The sequence below is a fragment of the Schistocerca piceifrons genome, chromosome 3 (genome assembly GCF_021461385.2).
Source record: "Schistocerca piceifrons isolate TAMUIC-IGC-003096 chromosome 3, iqSchPice1.1, whole genome shotgun sequence".
Classification (NCBI taxonomy): domain Eukaryota; kingdom Metazoa; phylum Arthropoda; class Insecta; order Orthoptera; family Acrididae; genus Schistocerca; species Schistocerca piceifrons.
Window position 1 is genome coordinate 808,881,594 of NC_060140.1, and position 13,594 is coordinate 808,895,187.

At 40.2% G+C, this 13,594-nt stretch overlaps 1 protein-coding gene across 2 annotated transcripts in view; it reads right to left on the reverse strand.

Annotated features, from left to right (window-relative positions):
• The window catches only part of LOC124789797 (sodium/hydrogen exchanger 8), a 46,995-nt gene that overhangs the window by 6,692 nt on the left and 26,709 nt on the right, over positions 1–13,594 (reverse strand). For both annotated transcript variants that reach the window (XM_047257275.1, XM_047257274.1), the window contains one exon: positions 2,718–2,861. In XM_047257275.1, coding sequence (XP_047113231.1) covers positions 2,718–2,861 — 144 coding nt within the window. The remainder of the gene's footprint in view (positions 1–2,717; positions 2,862–13,594) is intronic.

Sequence of the window (13,594 nt, forward strand, 5' to 3'; positions counted from 1 at the left end):
GGTAAGCTAAAAGGCTGGATCCCCAGGCGTAAGTATTATACCTCTGGAGTCAGTGCTATTGAAAAAGTCCAAAGAGGTAACATCTACAGTATGTAAGTGGAAACACTGGTTTATTGGGCATTCCTGGAAGATGTAACAGGGCCGGTATTTTTGGAAAATTCATTTTTTTTTAATGATTAGATGTATATTTAAAAGGTTTTCAAGCTATGTGCCTGAAACTGTGTTACTTTTCTTTCTTTTTTTATGAAGTGTGGTGATCAGGAACTATGTGACTGGATGTTTACTTTTGCAGAAACTTCAATAATTTTTTTTTTTTCCAAAGTGGTTTTTTTTCTCTTTCTTTTTGCTCTATTTTATTCTGCTGAGAAGCAGCAGCATTCTTGTGCAGGTGAACAGATTGCTTTGTTGATTTAAAGTGGTTTTTTTTTCATTTTTTTTCTTTTCCTGCCCAAATCAATAATTAAAAAAATTGCAGAACATTGATATCTTCCTTTCATGGGCATTCATAACATTCCAACCCATACTCAACAACACTACTTATACAACCAATAAGGTACTTACATGGAAGTAGAACTTAAATTAGTCTATTCACATGTTAGGGGAAGACTTTTGGTGTGACCAAAGATTGACAGGTTTTGTTACCCGGAGTTTAGTGCTGAGTGTGAACACTATAAACAGGCACTTGGCCATGAGTGTAAACAAACTAGAATTATGACCACTGGAGGAGGAGGAGGAGGAGCAGTGAGGAGAAACATGCCCTACCCCCTCTCATAAGATAGACAGTCTTCACTTGTGTTGTATGTTTCTGCAAAAGAAAATTGTCAAACAGTCATAGGAATCGCAGATCCTTTCTGGTGTTTAACAATCATAACAGAACTCTGTGATGGACCAGAATTAGTCTCTTTACTCATTTCAAAAGTGGAAGACAATGATCAATGCACAACAGAAAGCTTTCAGTAATGGCTGCCATGTAACAGCTTGCTAAGGTTGGCTCTGTCAAACATGGTAATTGAGGTCCGACCTCCACCAGTATTAGATGCACTTAAATTCAAAACACTCAACACCTAAACCTGCCATTTTAAAAGCATCCACATTATACTAACTTCTGAACTTCAGAAATCAGACAAAAGTACATGTTTCTTTATACTAAGACACTAGGTCCCATGGCAGAGTCTTATGTTACATTTGGTGGAGATTATTCAGCTGGATACAACTGACTTGGCACCAAAGCATAAAACACACTGACCCACTGTTGTATATGTGCACTTTTTTTCTGCAAACACATTCTTGTGCACATTATCTTTCCAACGTGGGCTGCACCAGATGATGTGCAATACCAGTAACTATAAATTGATTACATTTTTGATACTTATATACAGAAAATAAAGCTATTTCAGACTATCTTTGTTGAAATAGTTTGTCTGCATACATTTCTCTATGAAGTAGGTTTTATTTGGTAATTTTACATTTTGTGACAGAGTCCACAACTATATTTGCATTTATCACAAAAAGTGAATTTTTCAGATTACTAGTAATGATTATTATTGGAAAATTTACAACAGAATCTTTGAACAAAAGACTGTTCTTCGCATTAAAGTTTGTTGATTGAATTTAGACAAATGGTAGTTGAGATAGCCTATAGAATATTTTTGTTGGCTCTACAATATTCTGAAAAGGATAGTTGCTACTCACTACTAGGGTGTCCCAGCTATCTTGTCCACCCAAAATATCTCTGGAACAATAACAGCTATTGGAAAACGACTTTCACCAGTATCAATGTAGGGCTGGGGCCCATGAATGTACATATTTGGAAACATTCTAAAACGAAAGCATGTGTGTTTTTTAACACAAACTTATGTTTTCTAAATGGACCTCCTATATTTTTTCTTCAGCAATCCATAGCATGACAAAGCACATACACAATGGCGTCGATTGCATCGCAATATTCCCATTACATCCCAATACACTGAGACACGAAGTTGACGCTTGAAACACCCGACATGCGCTGCTAGCGCACGTCCTGAGGCTCAGGCGTGAACCCCATGCTGCCCGTAATTGCGATAGTGGAGAGGCTGAGTCACAGACAGGCACAACAAAAAGAGTGTCACAAAATAAGCTTATGGCCAATAAGGCCTTTGTGTGTGTCTCTATTTTTGGCACACACACACACACACACACACACACACACACACACACACACAACTCACCACAGTCTGTGGCAGCTGAAGTCACTAAGTCACTGCCTGAGAATGTGGTCGTGTGTTATTTTTCCATCGAGGATTTTCCATTGTTTCATTTTGTAGGCTCTATTATATATCTTGTATGGAGACAATTAGTTAGGTTAGGACACATACAGCGGCATACAATCACTGATTCTTAAACCATCCCATTTTCACACGGGACAAGAAAAGAGGGGAGGGAGGGGGGGGGGGGGGAGAGAGAGAGAGAGAGAGAGAGAGAGAGAGAGAGAGAGAGAGAGAGAGAGAGAGAGAGAGAGAGAGTAGTACAATGTATGATCTGTCCTTCAATAAATAACAGTGATTGAATGTATACAGAATAGTGGATACAGATGAAGACTAACATCCACAGTATGTCGCTTTGTCGACCTCCACACAGTTTGTTATTGTCTGTGCTATGTTAAATCAACTTAGTACAACACATACAGGTACTATTAAGAGTTTACAATAGCAGAATAAGAATAATGTAAAAGCAATTACCTGTTGAGTGAATCTCCGAGTGAAAAATGGAATAAAATATTTTATGTCACATTTTGCAAACCCTTTTATCCTAGACTGAATGAAGCTAACTTCCATCTCTTCTTCTGTGTATTCAGATAAATGTTCTGAATCAATTGTTTGCCCCTGAAAATTTTTAAAAAGCTTAGATTATTGTTTTCCAAAATACGAACACACACACACACACACACACACACACACACACACACACACACACCCTCTCTCTCTCTCTCTCTCTCTCTCTCTCTCTCTCTCTCTCTCTCGATATTTGTCACATATTTTTACATTTCATCAAATAGAGGAGATGGTTGGTTAGCAATGCCACCATACTGTTCCACAATGTATTCAAATTACTTTTATCTTATTACTTCATATTCTTTTGAGAGAAAAATTTATTACATTTTTCATTGTATAATTAAATCTGCATAATTTAGAATTACCTCTTTTTATACTCAGTGAAGCTCATGTTTGGTATTAGAACAATGGAAATAACTAGACAGAAAAATTTTTCATACCCTAATGATAGACAATCACTCACTAGCAGATGAATTGTGCATGATGCATATCCACACACAGATAAGGTAAAGGCTTAAGTCATACTTATCTGATCTGTCTGCATGCTCAGTCACCACCAATGATTTACCTATGACAATTATATGGAATTTTACAAATAGCAAAAAAGTTCATTGAAGATAGTTCCACCTCATACTACTATGCCAGCTCCTTTTCCATTTCTCTCACTACACACCTGGGGCACTTTTCAAATAAATGTAACATGCTAGCTGGTTACTGCCTGTACTGTCTCTTGTCACTTATTTCCCTTGAACATCTATGACTTAACTAAATTATCTTAATCAGTAAGCCATTATATGTGCAGCTTACTGAGTTATTAATACTGGACTTTAGAAGAAAGTATCATATATCTGTTGCATTTATAGTAACATTAAACTAACAGTTTGTTGAAAGGTCAATTGCATTACAAGATGAACAGAAGAAGAAATTAAGTCCCACTATTAAGCGGACAAAGGCAGGAGGGAAGGAGGGAAGATTAGTGTTTGATGTCCCATCTACAATGACGTAATCAGAGATGGAGCACAGGGTCAGATTTGTGAACAATTGGAAAGAAAATTAGTTGTTTTCTATCCTGTCATTTACCTAAAGTGATTTCCCTAAATTGTGAGAAACCTATGTCTGGATGGAGATTTGAATGATCATCTTGAATGCAAGTCCAGTGTGCTAACCACTGCGCCAACTCACTAAGTCTCAGTGAAGAAAGTGTCATTTCATGCTTCGGCTGACTTCATCTTATGAACCCATTGTACTCATTAATCAGTGAACTAAATCAATCTGACAGTCGTTTTTGTTAAAATGAGGCAGAATAAAAGTAGAAGACAAGACCATCCATGTGCTAACGAGATGCTGCCCTACCTGAGGTAATGCAACCTATGTTTCTGATTAGAACAACAAATAAGTGCATAGATAAATGTTGTTGTTGTTGTTGTTGTTGTTGTTGTTGTTGTTGTCTTCAGTCCTGAGACTGGTTTGATGCAGCTCTCCATGCTACTCTATCCTGTGCAAGCTTTTTCATCTCCCAGTACCTACTGCAACCTACATCTTTCTGAATCTGCTTAGTGTATTCATCTCTTGGTCTCCCTCTACGATTTTTACCCTCCACGCTGCCCTCCAATACTAAATTGGTGATCCCTTGATGCCTCGGAACATGTCCTACCAACCGATCCCTTCTTCTGGTCAAGTTGTGCCACAAACTTCTCTTCTCCCCAATCCTATTCAATACTTCCTCATTAGTTATGTGATCTACCCATCTAATCTTCAGCATTCTTCTGTAGCACCACATTTTGAAAGCTTCTATTCTCTTCTTGTCCAAACTATTTATCGTCCATGTTTCACTTCCATACATGGCTACACTCCATATGAATACTTTCAGAAATGACTTCCTGACACTTAAATCAATACTGGATGTTAACAAATTTCTCTTCTTCAGAAACGCTTTCCTTGCCATTGCCAGCCTACATTTTATATCCTCTCTACTTCGACCATCATCAGTTATTTTGCTCCCCAAATAGCAAAACTCCTTTACTACTTTAAGTGCCTCATTCCCTAATCTAATTCCCTCAGCATCACCCGACTTAATTCGACTACATTCCATTATCCTTGTTTTGCTTTTGTTGATGTTCATCTTATATCCTCCTTTCAAGACACTGTCCATTCCATTCAACTGCTCTTCCAAGTCCTTTGCTGTCTCTGACAGAATTACAATGTCATCGGCGAACCTCAAAGTTTTTATTTCTTCTCCATGAATTTTAATACCTACTCCGAATTTTTCTTCTGTTTCCATTACTGCCTGCTCAATATACAGATTGAACAACATCGGGGAGAGGCTACAACCCTGTCTTACTCCCTTCCCAACCACTGCTTCCCTTTCATGTCCCTCGACTCATATAACTGCCATCTGGTTTCTGTACAAATTGTAAATAGCCTTTCGCTCCCTGTATTTTACCCCTGCCATCTTTAGAATTTGAAAGAGAGTATTCCAGTCAACATTGTCAAAAGCTTTCTCTAAGTCTACAAATGCTAGAAACGTAGGTTTGCCTTTCCTTAATCTTTCTTCTAAGATAAGTTGTAAGGTCAGTATTGCCTCACGTGTTCCAGTGTTTCTACGGAATCCAAACTGATCTTCCGCGAGGTTGGCTTCTACTAGTTTTTCCATTCGTCTGTAAAGAATTCGTGTTAGTATTTTGCAGCTGTGACTTATTAAACTGATAGTTCGGTAATTTTCACATCTGTCAACACCTGCTTTCTTTGGGATTGGAATTATTATATTCTTCTTGAAGTCTGAGGGTATTTCGCCTGTCTCATACATCTTGCTCACCAGATGGTAGAGTTTTGTCAGGACTGGCTCTGCCAAGACCGTCAGTAGTTCCAATGGAATATTGTCTACTCCGGGGGCCTTGTTTCGACTCAGGTCTTTCAGTGCTCTGTCAAACTCTTCACGCAGTATCATACTCCCATTTCATCTTCATCTACATCGTCTTCCATTTCCATAATATTGTCCTCAAGTACATCGCCCTTGTATAGACCCTCTATATACTCCTTCCACCTTTCTGCTTTCCCTTCTTTGCTTAGAACTGGGTTTCCATCTGAGCTCTTGATATTTATACAAGTCGTTCTCTTATCTCCAAAGGTCTCTTTAATTTTCCTGTAGGCAGTATCTATCTTACCCCTAGTGAGATAGGCCTCTACATCCTTACATTTGTCCTCTAGCCATCCCTGCTTAGCCATTTTGCACTTCCTGTCGATCTCATTTTTGAGACATTTGTATTCCTTTTTGCCTGCTTCATTTATTGCATTTTTATATTTTCTCCTTTCATCAATTAAATTCAATATTTCTTCTGTTACCCAAGGATTTCTACTAGCCCTCGTCTTTTTACCTACTTGATCCTCTGCTGCCTTCGCTACTTCATCCCTCAAAGCTACCCATTCTTCTTCTACTGTATTTATTTCCCCCATTCCTGTCAATTGCTCCCTTATGCTCTCCCTGAATCTCTGTACAACCTCTGGTTCTTTTAGTTTATCCAGGTCCCATCTCCTTAAATTCCCACCTTTTTGCAGTTTCTTCAGTTTCAATCTGCAGTTCATAACCAATAGATTGTGGTCAGAATCCACATCTGCCCCTGGAAATGTCTTACAATTTAAAACCTGGTTCCTAAATCTCTGTCTTACCATTATATAATCTATCTGATACCTTTTAGTATCTCCAGGGTTCTTCCATGTATACAACCTTCTTTCATGATTCTTAAACCAAGTGTTAGTTATGATTATGTTGTGCTCTGTGCAAAATTCTACCAGGCGGCGTCCTCTTTCGTTTCTTACCCCCAATCCATATTCACCTACTATGTTTTCTTCTCTCCCTTTTCCTACACTCGAATTCCAGTCACCCATGGCTATTAAATTTTCGTCTCCCTTCACTATCTGAATAATTTCTTTTATTTCATCATACATTTCTTCATTTTCTTCGTCATCTGCAGAGCTAGTTGGCATATAAACTTGTACTACTGTAGTAGGGGTGGGCTTCGTATCTATCTTGGCCACAATAATGCATTCACTATGCTGTTTGTAGTAGCTTACCCGCATTCCTATTTACTATTCATTATTAAACCTACTCCTGCATTACCCCTATTTGATTTTGTGTTTATAACCCTGTAGTCACCTGACCAGAAGTCTTGTTCCTCCTGCCACCGAACTTCACTAATTCCCACTATATCTAACTTCAACCTATCCATTTCCCTTTTTAAATTTTCTAACCTACCTGCCCGATTAAGGGATCCGACATTCCACGCTCTGATCTGTAGAACGCCAGTTTTCTTTCTCCTGATAACGACATCCTCTTGAGTAGTCCCCGCCCGGAGATCCGAATGGGGGACTATTTTACCTCCGGAATATTTTACCCAAGAGGACGCCATCATCATGTAATCATACAGTAAAGCTGCATGCCCTCAGGAAAAATTACGGCTGTAGCTTCCCCTTGCTTTCAGCCGTTTGCAGTACCAGCACAGCAAGGCCGTTTTGGTTATTGTTACAAGGCCAGATCAGTCAATCATCCAGACTGTTGCCCTTGCAACTACTGAAAAGGCTGCTGCACCTCTTCAGGAACCACACGTTTGTCTGGCCTCTCAACAGATATCCCTCCGTTGTGGTTGCACCTACGGTACGGCTATCTGTAATGACAACAAAATAAGAAAGCGAGTAACGCTTCATCTCTGACAATTAGTCATGAGCTATAAAAGATGATAAACTCCACTCTGAACACGTCACAGAAGATTATTTGCAATTTTTCCAGGTAACACCATCAACATCAATACAGCAAGCAACTGTTTGATATGAAGTGCAAGCAGTTTACAAATAAATACTGCACAGACATTGCTCACGTGTATGAGAATGTATACATAAATTATTAAAAGAGCACTGATTCAAAAGCTAATAAAGCCTCTGTGCTGTTACATTTTTCTATGCATCATGCATCCAGCACTGGTTCATAAATCCACATTTTTGTGAAGGTTACAGCTGAGACTAAGGTATTCATCAATTTTTAAAGATTGTTTAATTTTCACTTCTTTAATTACAAAAACCCCTCTACTGATTGCAGTAATAAAGGCATGCACTAGTAAAATTAATTTTTTCTCATAAAATTCATAATTTTTTAGAAATAAGAAATGAAGTTTGGCAACATGTATGTAACCAGCAATGGTTCAAATCTTGAAGGGACATTTGTAGCTATTGGGATTTCAACACCTAACTTTATGGCATTTTTATTTGGAGAAATAATATCTTCACATGATTTTTCGCTGCTTGAAATATGCAACAGAAAAAATACTTCATACCGTTAGTTTGTTTTTCATTTTCCTTCATTACTTCTGATTTTCTTTCTTATAATATGCACCAGATAGTTTCTTTTTCTCAGGGATATTTTTGTCAGTTGTCAGGAGCCAACACAAATTTAAAATGACATGCGTAGCACTGATATGACATCAGACGAAAATATTTGCCTCGAGCAGTGAGCCACACAAGATTTATAATTTAGTTATCACTGAACATTATAATAAAAATATATATTAGGGCAGATCACAATTAAAAGAGAAAACTGACATATGAGAAGGCATATGGTAACAGAAACAACAAAGTTCTAGTAAACATGGATTTACACATGACCCATTTTTTCAAAAAATTATGACTGTGTGGCTAAGAGTCACCACATGAAACGTCCTAGTTAGAACAAATAGATTTGAAATGTAAACTTTTTTCTTAAGTCCCCATATACTGGTAACTGGGTTCAAATTTCAGCCATGGCCTATCTTACCTTGCGTATCATTGGAAACTGAGTTATATGCATGATTGTGTACTGGCAAGTTTTGCTGCTGATGTAAAAAGCCAGCTAATGCAGCAATATGATCCATGATGGACATGTCAAGCACAGCCCATTCCCTGACCTCCAAAGTTACCTGACCACAGTCCTCTGGGTTTGTCTCAAAGGTGGAGTGTAATACATTTTAACAGGGGCAGTGTACACTGCAGTCTTGTCAAGATTTATGATGTAATCTGGGCTCTTTGAAAAATTCATAATGCACTGCAGAGATGAGTGCAGTAGTGCCTCCAAATGTGAAACAACACATGAAACACCTCCTTTAACAGGTGTAAGTGCACAGTAAACTGTAACATATAACATGCTGAGGTAGTATTGTACATCTTGTTGAAGTAGGCCATGGGTGAAATTTTAACCCTGTTACATTGTACAGGGTGTTTCAAAAATGACCGGTATATTTGAAACGGCAATAAAAACTAAACGAGCAGCGATAGAAATACACCGTTTGTTGCAATATGCTTGGGACAACAGTACATTTTCAGGCAGACAAACTTTCGAAATTACAGTAGTTACAATTTTCAACAACAGATGGCACTGCGGTCTGGGAAACTCTATAGTACGATATTTTCCACATATCCACCATGCGTAGCAATAATATGGTGTAGTCTCTGAATGAAATTACATCTACATCTACATCTACATTGATACTCCGCAAGCCACCCAACGGTTTGTGGCGGAGGGCACTTTACGTGCCACTGTCATTACCTCCCTTTCCTGTTCCAGTCGCGTATGGTTCGCGGGAAAAATGACTGTCTGAAAGCCTCCGTGCGTGCTCTAATCTCTCTAATTTTACATTCGTGATCTCCTCGGGAGGTATAAGTAGGGGGAAGCAATATATTCGATACCTCATCCAGAAACGCACCCTTTCGAAACCTGGCGAGCAAGCTACACCGCGATGCAGAGCGCCTCTCTTGCAGAGTCTGCCACTTGAGTTTATTAAACATCTCCGTAACGCTATCACGGTTACCAAATAACCCTGTGACGAAACGCGCCGCTCTTCTTTGGATCTTCTCTATCTCCTCCGTCAGACCGATCTGGTACGGATCCCACACTGATGAGCAATACTCAAGTATAGGTCGAACGAGTGTTTTGTAAGCCACCTCCTTTGTTGATGGACTACATTTTCTAAGCACTCTCCCAATGAATCTCAACCTGGTACCCGCCTTACGAACAATTAATTTTATATGATCATTCCACTTCAAATCGTTCCGCACGCATACTCCCAGATATTTTACAGAAGTAACTGCTACCAGTGTTTGTTCCGCTATCATATAATCATACAATAAAGGATCCTTCTTTCTATGTATTCGCAATACATTACATTTGTCAATGTTAAGGGTCAGTTGCCACTCCCTGCACCAAGTGCCTATCCGCTGCAGATCTTCCTGCATTTCGCTACAATTTTCTAATGCTGCAACTTCTCTGTATACTACAGCATCATCCGCGAAAAGCCGCATGGAACTTCCGACACTATCTACTAAGTCATTTACATATATTGTGAAAAGCAATGGTCCCATAACACTCCCCTGTGGCACGCCAGAGGTTACTTTAACGTCTGTAGACGTCTCTCCATTGATAACAACATGCTGTGTTCTGTTTGCTAAAAACTCTTCAATCCAGCCACACAGCTGGTCTGATATTCCGTAGGCTCTTACTTTGTTTATCAGGCGACAGTGCGGAACTGTATCGAATGCCTTCCGGAAGTCAAGAAAAATAGCATCTACCTGGGAGCCTGTATCTAATATTTTCTGGGTCTCATGAACAAATAAGTCGAGTTGGGTCTCACACGATCGCTGTTTCTGGAATCCATGTTGATTCCTACATAGTAGATTCTGGGTTTCCAGAAATGACATGATACGCGAGCAAAAAACATGTTCTAAAATTCTACAAGAGATCGACGTAAGAGATATAGGTCTATAGTTTTGCGCATCTGCTCGACGACCCTTCTTGAAGACTGGGACTATTTGCGCTCTTTTCCAATCGTTTGGAACCCTCCGTTCCTCTAGAGACTTGCGGTACACGGCTGTTAGAAGGGGGGCAAGTTCTTTCGCGTACTCTGTGTAGAATCGAATTGGTATCCCGTCAGGTCCAGTGGACTTTCCTCTACTGAGTGATTCCAGTTGCTTGAAACCTTTGACAACGTGTCTGGCGGAATGGCTTCACATGCAGATGAGATGTACTGCTTCAGCTGTTCAATTGTTTCTGGATTCTGGCGGTACACCTGGTCTTTCAAGTGTCCCCACAGAAAGAAGTCACAGGGGTTCATGTCTGCCGAATAGGGAGGCCAATCCACGCCGCCTCCTGTATGTTTCGGATAGCCCAAAGCAATCACACGATCATCGAAATATTCATTCAGGAAATTAAAGACGTCGGCCGTGCGATGTGGCCGGGCACCATCTTGCATAAACCACGAGGTGTTCGCAGTGTCGTCTAAGGCAGTTTGTACTGCCACAAATTCACGAAGAATGTCCAGATAACGTGATGCAGTAATCGTTTCGGATCTGAAAAATGGGCCAATGATTCCTTTGGAAGAAATGGTGGCCCAGACCAGTACTTTTTGAGGATGCAGGGACGATGGGACTGCAACATGGGGCTTTTCGGTTCCCCATATGCGCCAGTTCTGTTTATTGACGAAGCCGTCCAGGTAAAAATAAGCTTCGTCAGTAAACCAAATGCTGCCCACATGCATATCGCCGTCATCAATCCTGTGCACTATATCGTTAGCGAATGTCTCTCGTGTAGCAATGGTAGCGGCGCTGAGGGGTTGCCGCGTTTGAATTTTGTACGGATAGAGGTGTAAAATCTGGTGCACGAGACGATACGTGGACGTTGGCGTCATTTGGACCGCAGCTGCAACACGGCGAACGGAAACCCGAGGCCGCTGTTGGATCACCTGCTGCACTAGCTGCGCGTTGCCCTCTGTGGTTGCCGTACACAGTCGCCCTACCTTTCCAGCACGTTCATCCCTCACGTTCCCAGTCCGTTGAAATTTTTCAAACAGATCCTTTATTGTATCACGTTTCGGTCCTTTGGTTACATTAAACCTCCATTGAAAACTTCGTCTTGTTGCAACAACCCTGTGTTCTAGGCGGTGGAACTCCAACACCAGAAAAATCCTCTGTTCTAAGGAATAAACCATGTTGTCTACAGCACACTTGCACGTTGTGAACAGCACACGCTTACAGCAGAAAGACGATGTACAGAATGGCGCACCCACAGACTGCATTGTCTTCTATATCTTTCACATCACTTGCAGCGCCATCTGTTGTTGAAAATTGTAACTACTGTAATTTCGAAAGTTTGTCCGCCTGAAAATGTATTGTTGTCCCAAGCATATTGCAACAAATGGTGTATTTCTATCACTGCTCGCTTAGTTTTTATTGCCATTTCAAATATACCGGTCATTTTTGAAACACCCTGTATTTCAAGTAAGTGTATACTAAGTAGGACAGTATTTGATACTGAAGTCAGTGCTGCCCATAACCACACACTTGATAACTTTGCAAACAGCTCATTTTTTGGACCCATGTTAAACTGAAGGTTAAGCTCCTATTATTGTATATTTTAACCCATATCAGTTGTTGGTACAACTTGTGATTTAGTCTGTAAAAAAATTTGCACTTGGACACCTCTGGCACCCCTCTCAGTTTGGCACCCCCAAATGGCTGCTTGTGTCTCTTGGACCTTAACCCTTTGTTGCCTGACGGTACTTAAAAGTACCAGTAAGTTTTGACTCTCATTATTTTCTCGTGGTGCAGTTTCGTGATCTGAGAGCCTGTTGGTACGTAACAGTAACTCTGCTCTACTGTTTCATAGATGTTATTGTGCAATACATAGACCTCTCTGGCGGTCCGAGCTAGAAATTGTTTTTCGCGCGCTGCTGTGAAAACAGAAGATTGTATGTGCTTGTTTCCATGCTGTTGCCTGAGTTTGTGCGCAATTTATTGAAACTTCCTTTGAGTTTTCCATTGTACGCACTTAGCTTCTTTGTTTTTTTATAATAGTTTGAAGCATTACGTTACAAGTGAATGAGATAAAGTGGAAAATATAAGGCGGACTTATTAGTACTGTCAGGTTGTGCAGACACTGGACTCGCATTCGGGAGGATGACGGTTCAATCCCGCGTCCGGCCGTCCTGATTTAGGTTTTCCGTGATTTCCCTAAATCACTCCAGGCAAATGCCGGGATGGTTCCTCTGAAAGGGCACGGCCGACTTCCTTCCCCATCCTTCCCTAATCCGATGAGACCGATGACCACGCTGTCTGGTCTCCTTCCCCAAACCAACCAACCCACCATCAGGTTGTGCGAACACTTTATTGTAGTAACAATGCGTTACCTCTCACTAGTTGTTCTGTCAACTTTTTCTCACACAGAAATCGGTAAATACATTTGCCTGTGGAACAATTAGAACAAACAGGAAAGGTTTGCCAGGGAATTTACCTAAAGAAAAATGTCTAGATCAAATCACAGAGAGTCATCTTTAGACCTAACAGTATTTCAATGGAAGGAAAATAAAGTAGTGTATTGTGCGTCAAACTTCCATGGCACTGAACAGAGCGTAGTGACAAGTAAACAGAAAGATGGAACTAGTATGACTATACCATGTCCAGTTATTGTATGTGATTACAATAAAAACATGGGTGGTGTGGATCATGCAGACAGATTACGTTCAACTTGTGGTCTTGAAAGGCGATCAAAGAAATGGTGGCACTGTCTCTTCTGGGGAGCAATACAAATTGCTTTTGTCAATGCTTACGTCATTTTCAGTGATCTACATGGGGCACTGCCACTGCTGGAATTCAGGCGTGCTGTGGCACTAGGGCTAATGAATAAATATGAAGTGCCAAATCTCAGAAAGAGAAACTCTGGTAAAGATGAAATAACTCTCCCAAAGAGAAGGAAGGATAACTTTTCTGTTCCG